General features: G+C 49.3%; 1 protein-coding gene across 2 annotated transcripts; it reads left to right on the forward strand.

The window, feature by feature from the left end:
* The first annotated feature begins 3,696 nt into the window (after positions 1 to 3,696).
* slc25a43 (solute carrier family 25 member 43) lies at positions 3,697 to 14,605 on the forward strand. Of its 2 annotated transcripts, XM_088597356.1 has the most exons (5): positions 3,701 to 4,108; positions 6,115 to 6,356; positions 7,512 to 7,684; positions 10,052 to 10,186; positions 12,820 to 14,605. In XM_088597356.1, exons 1-5 carry the CDS (start codon positions 3,837 to 3,839, stop codon positions 13,024 to 13,026), a joined length of 1,029 nt encoding a protein of 342 aa, XP_088453482.1. In that variant the 5' UTR covers positions 3,701 to 3,836; the 3' UTR covers positions 13,027 to 14,605. The 2 variants fall into 2 exon arrangements, with proteins under 2 accessions (XP_088453484.1, XP_088453482.1); XM_088597358.1 differs by lacking the exons at positions 10,052 to 10,186; positions 12,820 to 14,605 and adding an exon at positions 7,830 to 8,291 and having other exon boundaries at positions 3,697 to 4,108.
* The last annotated feature ends 1,166 nt before the right edge of the window (positions 14,606 to 15,771 follow it).

Genomic DNA, 15,771 nt, shown 5'->3' on the forward strand with positions numbered 1-15,771 from the left:
CACCAGAACAGTCACACTCACGTTGGTGGAGAGCAGAGTAATACAGATGGGGATTATTAGGAGGCCATGATTGGTAAGGGCCACTGGGAAATTTGGCCAGGGCGCCAGGGTTATACCCCTACTTTTTTTGAGAAATGCCCTGGGACTTTTAATGACCACAGGGAGTCTTGGTTTTACATCTCATCTAAAGGACAGCGCCTGTTTACAGTATAGTGTCCCCGTCACTATACTGGGGCATTAGCATTAGGTGAGCGCCCCCTGCTGGCCCTACTAACACCTCTTCCAGCAGCAACCTTAGTTTTTCCCAGGAGGTCTCCCATCCAGGTAATGACCAGGCTCACACCTGCTGAGCTTCAGTTGGTTGCCAGTTGTGAGTTGCAGAGTGATATGGCTGCTGTTCTTCCCATCATATACATATTAAATGAGCTTTGTTTGCTATGCCCATGAATTACAGTCTTGCCAAACCAATAACAATTAGCAAGACATTTACAGATACTTCACAACAAGTTCAGTTGTGTTCAAGCGGCTGATTCTCAGGCTCTGACAGGTGATCACATACAGCGTGTAGTTTGTTAGAGAGAGTGCAGGGAACAAGGGTGACCCTGTTCCTTTCATTGTTTCGGCTTCGAGGAGAAATGGAAAACCCGTTGGAGGCTTGATTGGCTCTGCACCATTCTCTAAGATGCTAAGGAACGTTTGAGACTTTCGGGGGGGGGGGGGAGGTCATGTGATAAGCAAGTTGTTGCAACGTCCCATAGGTGTGCTTGCAAAGACTGTCTTTCTAGCACAGTGTGAAAAGACAGGACCCCCCACCCCTCCCCCAGGCAGAGAGAAGAAAGCCCCTGTGAAGTGACTGTCATTTCCTTGGAGCTGCTCTGTTATTCCAGTAGCCTTTGTGAGGAAGCCCAGAGCCGTGGCCGCAGACAGGAGATCCGGGCTCTTCACAAGGAGCTGAGGTCATCATCCCAGCAGGGGAGGGAGGCACTCCTGCCAGGCAGACACAGGCACAAAACAAACACAACCCCTGACAGGAAAAGAGTGACAAGCCCCTGCTGGGAAGGGCAGAGGGAGAGGAATAGAGAGGGAAAGAGAAAGATGAAACAGATAGAGGGAGAAGGAGGCTGGCTTTCTCGCTCATAACAGAGGGGGCACCTGACGCACCTAACCTGAACTGGATGGCCACACAGCACGGAGCAGAGTTCGCCGAGTCAAAAACACACCTTCCTCTCTAATCCCTTGGCTGCTGCCAGCGTGTAGCATTGAGACCATAGGCATGGTGTGCCTGGTAGAGCTCTTCACAGTACTGCATGGTAGATCTGAGCTGACATGCAATGTCCTGAACGGGGGACTGCACCTCTAGTTTTGTATTTCAGGGTTAGAAAGAAGCAGCACAGGTGAGTGCATTTCAAACCACAAAAAAAGTCCAATTTAAAAGCTCCAATTGACATCACAGAACAGAAATTTCCAGGTATTCACAGCGCCATATTCTGTGATTCAGAACAAGGCAACAAAACTCCCGGTGAGGTGAAGCGGCCCTATTACACTGTAATAATAATAATAATAATAATAATAATAATAATAATAATAATGTTTCTTTATTAGCCCTATACAATTTCTTGCATTAGGAATTCGTCTTTTCGCATACCCCAGCTTTTCTCCAAGGAGACACAGACAGGGAGAGAAGCTGGGGGTCAGAGCGCAGGGTCTGCCATTGTACGGCGCCCCTGGAGCAGTTGGGGTTAAGGGCCTTGCTCAGGCTTGTGAGTCCATCTCTTCTCATCCAGTAGAAATATTGCTCTTGACTCTGAGAAGGTTTTGCCCACAAATACTACCTAGTTGTGAACTCTGCACGCAGCTCACATTAGTACTTTCACAGAGTTCACGGTTTTGTGTTTCATTGGGAATTTGTGAAATGTTGTGATACCCTCATGCAGCCAAGACTCTCTCACGATGTCATTCACTGTTCGTTTTCAATTAGCGCAGGATTCGTGCTGTGAAGAGACTGGGCTTGAAAAAATGACCGGTATGACCACAGAGGAGTGTGCTAGATGATTGAAGTGCAGAATTTACATTCCTCAGTATCTCACCCCAGCCATGCCCACTGCTGTGGATCTTCGTTAGTGTCCTGGGGTTTATATCCAACACAGCCGCAGACGTCATCACTGAACTCAATTTCAGCATATTCTTAACTGAATTTTGTAACTGAACAGGGCACTAAAAGTAGGTTTTATCTGTCCCTGCAGGGCCTAAAACCGAAACATATAAACTGTTCAAGTGATGTAAGATACAGTAGGTTCCTCAACAGCAATCATTTTCAGGTGAGAACTCCATGCTTCTTCAGTATAGGTGGGCTTTGGCGCCCTCTAGTGTTAGTGATTCTGCAATAGCAGCTGACGCTACAGAGCTAATTCAAACACGGACACTGGCGCCTCCTGTCTTTCGGTTCCCGAAATGTAACACCCTGTTTAAATTGCAGGCGTGGTATGCGGTGTCTGTGTCGCCTTTTCTGTGAAGACATCTTCATGTGTAATCGCATATATCTGTATGCTCCGGATGCTGATCTTTCTATTGATGCATGATTATATTTCCCATTGGCCCTTACCAATCATGGCCTCCTAATAATCGCCATCTCTGAACTGGCTTCATCCCTCCTGTTCTCCTCCCCACTGAGAGCTGATGAGTGCTGAGCCTTCTGGTGCACTCTGGCTGGCATTGCATCATCCAGGTGGGGCTGCACATTCGTGGTCCAGAAAAGTGCTATATAAGCAATTATTACTATTATTCTATCATGTTTCAAGTGATAACAACTATATTTCTAACCTACAAGTTGGAAAATTGAAACCAGGGCCTGTGAACCCCTGGAAGGCCTGTTGTGTTTTAGATTTGCCCTTGGGATCTTAATTGCAAAGTCCTATATAATCCCAATCCTATATAATTATTTAATTGTTTAATTGACTGCTCAGGTTGGAGAAAACAGAGGGTATTAAACCAGGGATCTCAGACTCTGCTCCTAGAAAGTACCGTGTCCCCTGCCATCCTGAGCTCTAACTTACACAGTGGGGCTAATTAGTTAATTAACTGCATAAGTGTAATACTTGTAACTCGGCTCTGAGGTGTTAGATGTACCTTTAATGAAGGTTTTTTTGAGTAATCAGCCGGAGAAGACCTTCAGTGACCTCCTGTGACTGTGTAAGAAAATAATTAGGCTAATTGTTGAATTGACGATTCAGGCTGGGAGTACAAACAGCAGACAGCGGATCAGTGTAATTCAATAACGCACAATAGGAACACTAATAACGAGCTGTGATGTAAATAGCACCATGAGGAGACCAGGAGTTGATGCACTACAAAAGGCTTCAGAAAGACTTGGTAAGCACACAATTACCAATCAGGATGGTGGTGGCCTGAGCCTCAGTTTGTACAAATGGTGTCTCCCTAGGAGCTGTGGGGGGAACCTGTGTGGATTTGATTTTTCTAAAATAACAATAACAAATGCAGGTGTATGCAATGAAACCCCCAGCGGTTTTAGAGGGTGCGGACCTGAATTAGAGGTGAGCCACTATTCCAGAGATGTCCCGTATGGATGGATAATCAATAAGACTTTAGTGCCCAAAAGTGGGGGGGGGACTTTAAATCAGCGCTCGGCCCTTGATTGGTGAGCTGAGCGCTGAGCGGCGTCTTCCGCAATGCCCGGGACGTCACGTCACGTCACGTCACGGGGCGGCCGGGCAGGCAGGCGCGCGCGCGGCAGGGTGTCAGCCAGCCAGCTGCTGTCGGGGAGAGGGGCTGTGTCCCGCAACGAGCATCGGCGCCGGGCCGTGCCAGGGGGTGACATCATGGCAACGATCAAGAGAGACACGCGAGTGACGGCGTCGCAGGGGCTGGCGTGCATGGGCATCGCGGGGGTCTTCAGCAAAACGGCCACTTGCCCCCTGGATGTGGTCAAGATCTTGAGTCAGGTGGGCACGTTTCACTGCAAGCGGGGCTTTCTGAACACTTTCCGCCTCGTGTACCAGAAAGAGGGGCTCCGGGCGTTCTGGAAGGGGAACCTGGTGGCCTGCTCCCGCCTGCTCCCCTACAGCACCGTGCATCTGTCAGCTTACAAAAGGTGAGTTTTGCTTTTCTTTAAAAAAAAAACACGTATAGAAAACTTGTTGTTGTTTTTACAAAATAATCGTCGCATCAGGCACAGCTTCTTGACTGCTTGTTTATGTAACCATGTGACCAACAGAGAGCGTGACATGGATCCGATCACGTACTGGTCCTCTCGGGTAATGGCTGGGTGTTCTGACTGTAAACCATTTAGACAACAAGTGGACATTTAACTTGCTTAACTTAAGATAGCGTAGCTTTTCTTAACTAAAGGAACATGTTTGTCGGCTGTTTGTTTTCCAATGTTGATTTAGTCCCACGGCACATATAAACTACAGCTAAATGCACAGGGTTTGCTTTTGACTGTGCAACAGTGACTGTAATTGCCGCTGTTTGCTCCAAGTTTCAATGTTTATGTTTTATGTAATGCACAGTTCGGAGACAGCCTACATATGGTTATATAAGACAACACAATTTCCCCTCAGTGACTCGATGTTATTAAGGAGATGTTACTGTCGTGCACCAGACTGGTACAGAAAGCTATTTTCTTTTCAGGAAACGAAACACTTCCGAGCTGTATTTCTGTGTACACCCCTCCCTCACGGTGGGTTACAGTTACAGCTCGGGTTCACTCGCGTTCATGGCCTTTCCAGCGCAGGATCACGCCTGCTGCCGCCCTCCAATCGCGCTCTGCGGCGCAGCTCGGCTGATGCTGACGTCACCGCGGAGCGAGACCGGGCAGCTCGCGGGGATGCCGCACGTGTCTTTTATAATAATAATAATAATAATAATAATAATAATAATAATAGCTTACACTTATATAGCGCTTTTCTGGACACTCCACTCAAAGCGCTTTACAGGTAATGGGGATCCCCTCCACCACCACCAATGTGCAGCCCCACCTGGATGGACATTTAACTTGCTTAACTTAAGGCACATGTTTGTCGGCTGTTTGTTTTCCAATGTTGATTTAGTCCCACGGCACATATAAACTACAGCTAAATGCACAGGGTTTGCTTTTGACTGTGCAACAGTGACTGTAATTGCCGCTGTTTGCTGGAAGTTTCAATGTTTATGTTTTATGTAATGCACAGTTCGGAGACAGCTTTCATATTAGCTTCGTGCCAGATCGCTTGTGGAGGATGGAGGTTTCTGTTACTGTTGAAGTCCCTTTACCTTGGTGTCAACGGAACGGGCTTTTTGGCAGACTGAGCGCCTGTCACGCTGATGGCGCTTGTGTTTCTGTGATATCACACGCCCAGCACAGCGACGTGCTGAGAGCATTGAGTCGACATTTATAACAGGCGAAGCAACACCTACTCGTCTGTTTCTCGGTTGTTTGGAGTCAGGCACAAAACTTTCAATTAGTCCCTTCGACATTTTTGAAAACAAATCTTTGAAGAGAATTCCCTTGTTCTTGTGTCTATTTTCCACCCATTCATTCCAGTTCAGGGCCTCAGAGGGGCCAGGACCTATCCCAGCCAGAAACAGGTGGCAGGCAGGGTACGCCCTGGACAGGACGCCAGTCCAGCACAGGGCAGACACACACCTGGAGCAATGTTCCCAGCAGCCCGTTTACCTGTGGGAGGAAACCAGGGCACCTGGACAAAACCCACACAATTATGGGGGAGACTCCACACAGATAGCACGCAGGATCTGGAATTGAACCCAGTGCCCCAGTGCTAACCACTGTACCACTGCGCCGCCCGCCCTTGACTCTCACCAGAATTAACGAGGGTGCCGATGAGTTTTCCAGAGAAGGCTTGCTGTGCGAGTCCAGGGGCAGGCGTGTGTGTGAGTGTGTGTGTGAGTGTGTGTGAGAGTGAGTGTGTGTCTGTGCTGGTGTGAGTGTGTGTCTGTGCTGGTGTCTGTGCTGGTGTCTGTGCTGGTGTCTGTGCTGGTGTCTGTGCTGGTGTCTGTGCTGGTGTCTGTGCTGGTGTCTGTGCTGGTGTCTGTGCTGGTGTGTGTGTGCGGGGGGGGAGCCGGCCGCTGCTCATGCTGTCCTCTCCGGTCTCCCCTCAGGATCGTGCACCTGCACATGGACGAGCTGGGCTGCATCTCGCCGGGCCGCGCCGTGGTGGCGGGCGGGCTGGCGGGCATCGTGGCGGCCCTGCTGACGTACCCCCTGGAGGTGGCTGAAACCCGCCTCGTGGTCCAGAGCTGCCGGGACCCCTCCTACAGGGGGCTCGTGCACGCGCTGCGGGCTGTGCGCCGCCAGGAAGGGCTCCGCGCTCTCTACCGAGGGGCGTCGCTGACTGTCGTAGGTAGGCAGCGGCGTCGGCGGCCTCAGTGGTGTCAGCGGCTGTTTCTGGGTCGGCCTGCACCTGCCGAATTCCTCGACCGCTCTGAGCTGAGCGCGCTCGTCTGGGCTGCAGAAGGGACAGTCACGCCCGGCTCTCGGAGCGGTCTGTGGCCGTCCGGGCCTGCTCCGAGCAGCTCCTGTTGCTGCCTGCGGGAGAAACTCCTCGTCTCCGGTAGCCAGACTGGTGTTTATTGCCTTGTGCCTGTTCCTGGGGGATCTGGGGTTTGTGGAACCTTGTGGAAAGAGAAACTGTAAACAGCGCTTCAGCTCGGAAAGAGAAAAACCCTCATTCACCATGAGGATACAGACTGTCCGGAAACCTCATGGATGTCTTCTGGACGAAGCCACTTAAATCCCTTGTTTGGCTGGAAAAGAATCGAGGGGAACACCTTTCTGAGATCGTACTGGGATGATCAGGGCAGGTGCAGGCTGGGACTGCGTATATAAACCCATGCGTTATGTGATATTCTGACAGGTGCCAACACTGTTTAATTAATATATTTGAACACTTGCAGGAGACTGGCGCCTTGTGCTTGTGTAGGATTCAGACAGTAAGGGAATCCCTCTGAACTGAAGAAAGCAGTGTTCAGCAGTACAGTGTCTTGAGACTGCTAACGGAGAGTTGTGAGGTTTTGCAGGGTGGCCTTTGTGTGTGTGTGTGGGGGGTGTCTCGCAGTGTTTTGTAAGTGACTGTACAGGGACTGAGACTGATGAAATCATTTTAATGTCAGTCATTAACATGGACTTTAAAGGGTCCTGAAACTACTCTAATCGTCTTGACTTGAACCTGAAGGTGTCAGTAAGGAAATGGAGACGCAGTCACAGGACCTGGGAAAATAAACAAATGTTTTATATTTAACCAATGATTCAATTTATCCATCAGCTTTTGTCATTGTCATCTGATTTCTAGAGCTAAAACGGTTTCTCTTTCGGAAACACAAGATGGAAAAATGTGCCACGGCCGTGTTGACTCATGCTCGCCATCTGGGTGTCGTCCCCCTGGGGTCCTGGCTTCAGGGTGCCTTTGTGAAGAGCGGACAGCCGCTCGTCTCTGGACTGTGTCCCTCTGGGCGCTGGAGGCACTGGGAGCCTCATTCCTGCTCCTTTTCCATTGCAGGAGCAATTCCCTTTTCCCTGGGCTGCTACGTGGTCTACGTCAACCTGGACAAACTGTGGCGAGAGCCCAGCTCCCACCTCTCCCCGGGCCAGGACTTCGTCAACGGCTGTGTGGCCGCAGGGGTGGCCCAGACCCTGTCCTTCCCCTTTGAAACCGTGAAGAGGAAGATGCAGGTCAGTATGCCAGCCTCCCACACCTTCCTCTTCCTCCTCCTTCAGCGGCTTTCTCTTCGTTCTTCATTACTGCCTTTTTTATTCTCCCTATGAAACTGCGGCTTGAATTGCTGAGTCTTTAGAAATATTCACACTTTTTTTTCAGATGGAATTTCCTCCTTTCGACGTCGCTTCCTTCGCCACTGCTGTACTGGGTCCAGCCACTAGATGGCTCCCTCCTACTTCAAACCACACTAGGTTCACATTGGTAGCACCGAACACACCCGCACAGCAGTACAAATGTGATCCAGAATTTTAATATCTAGTACATTACTGTGTGGAGAATGCCACTATAATATAATTGCTTTTAGTGAGCTTTAGTTACACAGAATTAGAATATTGAATTCAGACTGATTTCTATTCTCAGAATATACAGGATTAGAATTTCCGAGTATTTCTTTATTGCTTGTTTATTGAGCCAGATTCACCTTTTTGGAAGTCCTTAACTTATTCTTGCACTGTTCAAGTGCTGCACTAAAAGTTCGAAACATCTATTTACCTCATTAGAAAACTCAAGATGGTGTTCATTAATTTGTCAATAAAAGATAGAATTGGCGTACTTCAAAAAGTGGAACCGAGCAAAAACTTTTTTAATTAAAAATAAAATTATTACTGGAAAAGCTCTTCATGTGAAGTGGCAACAGCATAGTGTTCAGATGGAAAGTGAGGGTGTATTCCGTGCTGGAAGGAGAAGAAAAACAAACGCCGGTTCAGCTGAGGATATTGATACTCTTGGAAGAGCAGTGAGGTGGTGTGTAATAGACTCCTCGGTGTCTATACCTCTGCGGTCACACAGCGCAGTCATTCACCCTGCCACGAGGACGAGCAGGGGCGAGGACAGTCTTCCTGTCTTCTGGGAGACAATTGGCCATATCCAAGCTGAGAGAGAGGGGAAGACAGTAGCACTTGTTGCAGAGAGCACTCAGGCAGCTGAGAATGTGCAAGTTATTCTGAGCGCCTCTCAGCTCTATAAATAACATTTTGAAAGTTCACATGATGCCCATTAGGCTGCACCGCAGTAGTGGTACTGTGCGCTGACATATACAATTCTATGTGTGAAGGTCTGAGCTGGTTGGGATTTAGACAGACTTTGAGAGGATCTGAGCTCTCCTGGACAGATCTTATTGTCACCCTAAACAAACAGCTGGCCAGAAACAGTCTATAGGAAGCAAATGTAAATGCACAGCCCAGTACCCGATTTCAGCCACATTCTCGTTGACTGATTTGTTCATTAACGCACCCCTCTTTTAGAAACAAACCCAGTTTCGGCACTGTTACCCAAGGGCAGATGACCAGGCTTGTCCAGCACAGACTCTGCCCCAGGTTGTGTGTGTGTGAGCTGGAGGTTCCGCATGATTCTTCTCCAAACCGGGAACAGTGGGTGTGGCTGGTTAAAAAAAACAGCCTTTTCGGGTTGTGCCGTCTTCCGACTTGTCTTGTTACAGTACGTACACGATGCATTCCACCTCTGACTCAGCCAGCAGTGAATCACAGTGCTTCTGGGGACATTCCTTTGTGGAAAAACAAGGCATTTCACTTCAGCAGTGTGTGGATCAGATAAGTTCACTTTATTGGCTATATACAATTTCTTGCATTAGGGATTTGTCTTTTTGCAGACCCCAGCTTGCTCTCTATGAGACACACAGGCACACAGACGGGGAGAGAGAAGCTTGGGGTCAGAGCGCAGGGTCAGCCATTTATATGGCGCCCCTTGAGCAGTTGGGGTTAAGGGCCTTGCTCAGGGGCGCAACACGGTAGGATTCCTCTGCCTCTGAAACTTTAGGATTCAATTTCAGACTGAAAAATGGCATAGCAAGTCATGCAGGTCTGATGAGTACAGCATGGACCACTTGGTATTGAAAACATCCACATGACAAACCGGGACAAACGGATGCATTGTGGGAAATTGTTTCTAACCTTTTTATTTAATGGAAAGACAACATGATCAGATCATAGTACACCAGCTCTATCTCAATCTGCATGAGGTGTTGGCTTTTTACTAATGCCTTCAGTGTCTCCACCTTTCTGTAATTCATACTCACGAACCTCCAGACAGAAACCGTGAACTGGTGGAGATTATTCAGTGCGATACTTCTGACAGCAAACAGAAACCGAGGCTGAAGTTTGCCAGCCTGAGTGAAACACTGCAGGGCTGTGTCTTGTCCCAGGAAGTTCCTCATTGCCTGGTTCACCAGCGTGTCTCTGCAGGCCATGAAACGTTGACCTGTGACCTGGGTGATTTGAAACCCCCGCCGCATCAGCTGACGTGACTGTTTAGGACAGGCGAGCTGGGACTGCTGAGCTGAGCTCGTGTTCTCTCTGCTGCAGGCCCAGAGCGCTGTCCTGCCTCACTGCGGGGGAGCTGATGTCCACTTCACGGGGGTGGTGGACTGCTTCAGGCAGGTGATCAAAGCCAAGGGCGTTCTGAGCCTGTGGAGTGGCCTCACTGCTAACCTCGTCAAGGTAGGCACTCTGGCCCCAGTCTCCTGACGGAGAACGAGTTGTTTTTACTGCACACCCCCTGAGTGATACCCGTTCACATGTGTGTCTTTGAGCTGTGCTGTTTTCAATTTGATTTGTCTAATGCAACAATATCGGACTCAGCTGTCTGCTGGCTGGAGGAGAACAGCATTCTCCGCTCATCCTCCTAGAAACTTCCTAGTTTCTGCATCAGTAAGAGAAGATCACTTTATTGGCCATATGCAATTTCTTGCATTAGGAATTTCTTTTTTGCAGACCCCAGCTTGCTCTCCATGAGACTCGCAGACAGGGACAGAAGCTGGGGGTCAGAGTGCAGGGTCAGCCATTGATACAGCACCCCTGGAGCAGCAGGGGTTAAGGGCCTTGCTCAGGGGCCCAACGGAGTAGGATTCCTCTGCCGGCCGCGGGATACGAACCGGCAACCTCCCAGTCACAGGCGCAGATCCTGAGCCACAGAGCCACCGCTCCGCCCTGCCACCCCCTAGTACTTTTGCTTATAGGGCTTTAACTCCTTGTATGTCCAATGTCTTCTGGACTTGAGCTCAGAAATTTCCAGCAGGCGATGCAGAGGTGCAGTGAGAGACCGAAGTGGAATATTGACTCCGCTCCGAATTTTATTCCATGCATGTTGTTGGCTCCATTAACCCCTGTGTGGTTTATGGAACAACTACAGGAGCAGAGTGCCTGAGGGACAAAGATCTGTATCCCCCTGTCCAGATCACGTCTGAGCCATTCACGGCCTTTTACACCCTCCTCTTGTTTGTCCTGCTCCAGACAGAACAGGGTTCGATCAATGGGTTCAATAGGCTGGATCAATATTCTCTATCTGCTGCTACAGCAGTGTGCTGCGAAACAGTGGCCTCGGGCTCTCCCTCCTGCAAGATTAAGATCTGAAGAATGAGAGCACAGCCCCACCCCACCCATGCATACCAGGCAGCTCCTGAATGAAACAAGAGCTCAGCAGGTTTCATTAAGGTGTAACCAATTACAGTCGACTCAGTCACCTTGAAACTGTTAAAACATGAGACGCTCGTCTGCAGAGGAGTTTACTAATCTCTGCTGACCAGCCTGAACTAATCAGCTGGGATGGTTGTGAGCATTTCTACACACATTGCATTGCAGAGGCAGAGCAGAGCGCAGCCCTGACAGATAACCTGGGCATTTAAATCCATTTTCCTGGTTCACTCCCTTGTACCCTGAGGTACCTGAACAGCAGGATTCCGTTGAGTCTTTTAACCACGAGCGTCCTAGTTTGCCGACGAGGGCAAGAAGCGAGATGTTCATTCATTAGCGTGTCAAAACACCGGGAGCGCAGGTTGACCTCCAAGTGAATCGGAGGACCGCAGTGGAATGCTGGCCCATTAAACCGCGTGGATTGCCCAGATCTTTTGGGATTAGCTGTTCTTACTCGCCCTGTTGTTTGGCCGCAGTTCCTGGACTTTTCCCCTGGTAGATAGCCGACGCACGAGTGGCTGTGCGCTCTGCTCTGAAGCGACAACGCTGCCTACAGTGCGGCGCCTCTCCTCCAGTTTCTGTCCCGGAGCCACCTTCTCCTGGATGGACTCCAAACATGGTGAACTCAGTCTCTCAAAGTCCAAACTCCTTTTCCTTCCCCACTTGGAGCTCTCCAGGAGTTGGCTTCTCCTGGCTCCACCCTCTGCCAAGAACTCCGGCGTCACTCTCCGACCCTCCCCTTCCTACTCCTAACCAGGAATTTAAACCGGAATTCTTTCTGTCCGGAGTCGGAGCTGCTCACTCACTGACCACCTTTCAGCTCTCCTGACCCGTTCATCCACACCAGCAGCTCCCAGCCCTGATCCCGGAAAACAAAATACCTGCTGGTCTCTGGGAAACCTGAGCACTCCATTAAATAACTGCACTCTTGATAGACCCAATGCGTTCAATTTGAATTCTTTGTTTTCGGTTCCTAAACAGGTAGGAGGTTGCCTTGTAACTTTCGCTTTTCCCAACTGGCTTCAGATCTCAACTCTTTGAGAGCAGAGGTTCTAAACCAGCGACTTAGAGATCTATGGAAGTAAAGAGCAGGTGTGGGGGTCCCCAAGACCTGCTCTGCTCCACTTATTGGTGCTTTGTATCCCCACTGTTTGTATATGCCTGTTATTGCTTTAGTTATTACTCTTTCAATTTTTGTATTGCAAATCCAGAGTTATCTTGCCTGTTATACATGTAGCCCTATCTACAGTACCGGCTCCTTTGCAGTTACACCTAAAACGCTGTATACATTGTAAGTTGCCTTGGATAAGTGCATCTCCTGAGCAAATAATAATACTGTAAATAATTCCGAATGGGATTCTGTGCACTATTTTGGATGCAATCTTCAGGTTAAAAAAATATGATAAAAAGAAATCATTTAAGGGCTGGGTCTCTTCCCAGTCCCACAAGAAGGTTATTTAGCAAAAGTCCTGAATAACAGGTTAACATGCAAATATGTCCACTAAATGAGCTCATCTGTGGTCCCACTTTGGAAACTTCTGTTTCACTGGATATTGATGACTTTACCGTGTAAACTGCCTGAAGTAAACTTAAGGTCTTTTAATGTACGAAAAGCGTGGGAATCTTCCACTCACCTGCTCCCTACTGTCGTTTCCCTCCAGATCGTTCCCTATTTCGGGCTGCTGTTCAGCTCGTTTGAGTTCAGCAAGCAGGTGTGCCTCTACAGGAATGGCTACATCGTGTCTCCACTGAGCTACCAGCCGGCCCCCGGCGTGGACCAGAGTCTGGGGCCCCACGAGCTCCGGGAGGTGCAGAGGTACCTGCGGAACAGGAACTTCCGCTCGGAGCAGCCGGCCATGAGGGGCTGAGGGGGGGCCCTGTCGGCACCCCCTTTCTGAAAGGCACTGAGGACTGAGCAGCTGGCACAGGAGGACAGGGCTCCTCAAGACAAGGGGAGACGAGGGGAGTGTGGCCGCCTGTCCCAGTTATACATACCTGCAAACATACTGTTTCCAGCTGTACTCCCTGATGCAGGTAACACTGCATTTTACACGTTTACTGTGTCAAACATTACGTGCAATAATTTTTATGTTTTGCTATTTACCTGCCAGACCTCTTGCACTTACACAGTGCTATGCATTACCTGTTCCATTGTGCTGTAGTCAGAAGTGTCTCGTCTGTAGTGCACTCTGCATTATCCGGCGTGCTTTTCTGTGTTTTCCGTGTTGTGCGATGCACCGATCACGGTTTTGTCCCATTCAGATCTCATGGTAAAACTGCACATTTTGAGACGCTGAAAGGGTATATCGCTAAAAGCATGACTGACGGACAGGAATCACTTGTACACACACTGGCGGTGCCCCGGTAAACATTTGCTAAACGTGCACAGTTAACAGTGAAATCCTCGATCTTCTGATCAGCCAGTTAGCCACTGGCAACCTAACGAGCTAAATGGGCCAAATCGGCTGTCCATTGTTTGTAGTTTTTTATGTTCCAAACATTTAGCTCCTCGCTGTTTATTTCCAAATGTTGCACTCTGTGCAATGAGCTGAGAACAGTGTATTAAGAGCTTTTAATTGACTTACCCATCTGTGCCTTGCTTGTGACTTCACAGTGAAAACAGGACCACATCACTTCTGAGATGTTTTGGTCACTTACGTTACAGGAAAGATTGAAAATCTCCAGTATTTTATACTTGAAACTCCTGAGAAGTACAACGAAAGCACTTTGCTCCTACAGTATGCCACGGAAGCAGGAGGTCACGTTCCAAAAGCACATGGCCGCCAGGGACAAACACAGGCGTTGTGCAAGAGAAGCACGCTGCTGTGTTGTCATCTCAGACCTGGAAGGGCCCGCCAGTGCCGGGTTTCGTCATTTCAGGAAGAGCACATGAAAATCTAAAGTATTCTAAGATTGCAAAGGTTTTTTTTTTTTTTTTTATATTGCACAGCTTGGCGATGCCAAATAGTATTTTCCAAATGTAAAAATTCACCCGTCATGCTGTCGATGTCCTCACAGTTGATCAACAGTGTTTTACAAAGAGGCCGAGCGCATCCCTTAATGTCGCCGATCCGTTGCGCGTCCTGAGGACAGGTACGGAGTAAGACACGCTTCCTCGGCCGTGCTCGACTGCAGCTCTTTCCTCTCCCGGTGCGGAGGGCCGTGTGGCTTCAAGGTCGCTCGCTGTCCTGCGCTGGTGTGTAAACACGGCGGGCGCCTGCGGCGTTGCACGGGGACAGAGGGTGCCCGGGGTCACCGTGCACCTCGGCACCCACAGGAGAGCCACGCCCACGAGCGTGTGGAGAGACACTGCAGTGCATGGGGGTGGGCAACTGAAAACAATGGGAAAAACACCTAGAGATATCCTGATCTGCCAGCGCAAGACGCCAGAGGTGTAAACCGAACGCAGGAGCATTAATAAAGACCCTTCAGTCCCACGTACTGTAATCGCGTGTGTGTGTTCATCATTGTGTGTCTGCGCTTCCTCCTTGCATCTCTGTGACATGTGTGGTTCCAGACCTGCCTCGAGTTTGTACGTTCTCCCCATCTTACTGCTGGGGTCCTTCCCACGATGCAAAGACGTGCCGGCAGGTTATTCGGCGTCTGGGGAAACTGTGTCCCCCGTGGGACGGACTGGCACCCTGTCCTGTATTGGATACAGCAGTTTAAAAAAATAAATAAATCGGTGCACGTTCACGTTCTTAAATTTAAGATTTTTTTTTAATTTAAAGAACAGCTTTAGAAACTTCAGTTTTCAGGGACGGTGCAGTCCTTGATCTTCCTTTCCATGTGTCCCACGGGGGGAATTGGACTGGCTTCCTCGGTTGGGAATGATTTCCCTTGGTTGGGCTGTATCCCGTGGGCCAGGTGGGAGTCCCAGGGAAACTATATATGGATCCTTGATCCCTCTGCTTCCTTAGGACTTGTCGGAGCTGCTGCTGCACCTGCAGTGGGATTATAGGGGTGCTGTAAACCATAAACTGCGCCTCCTGTTGTAGCCGGAAGGTCGTCAGTCACCCGAGGAAAGTGAGGAAGGGGTGGAAAATCCTCAGAACGGCAGGATCCTTCCAGGCGGATCTCTGTTCTAGTCCTGGTCCGAGAGGCAGTAACCCACTGGCTCCACACTGAATAATGAAACCATCCCTGAGGATATCCGAGTCGACGTCCCTGTCCTACAGGCCTGGTTTTGCGGGGAGATTATTTCACACGGCACGTTGGGATTTGATTCATATTCCGTGGTTTGAGCACGACTTTCACACTTTGCACACTCGTGTATGTGTGTCTGCATTCTGACTTGGCTTTTTTTTTTTAAAAAAAAAAAAAGAGGTATAGAAATGTTGATGAAATTATTTATCCAACGAATCGTCGATCCATTTTGTCAAATCACGGGCGCGCAATTCAAGTGGCACTTAACCCTTCTCGGGAAGTCTGTAATGAAGTAGTTCAGAGCGAATGCAAGAAAGGGCTGGTCGATAAGGGGACAGGTGATCTCACAGGAGCAAGGGAAGCAGCTGGAGGGTTTTGAAGGTGACCTACCAGACACCAGCAGTGTCGACTTGCAGGAGAACTACTCTCGTCACGGCTGTGAACTCGCACAGGCCGGTCTCGATGAC

This window comes from Lepisosteus platostomus, chromosome 10 (assembly GCF_059453375.1).
Source record: "Lepisosteus platostomus isolate fLepPlt1 chromosome 10, fLepPlt1.hap1, whole genome shotgun sequence".
Taxonomy (NCBI): domain Eukaryota; kingdom Metazoa; phylum Chordata; class Actinopteri; order Semionotiformes; family Lepisosteidae; genus Lepisosteus; species Lepisosteus platostomus.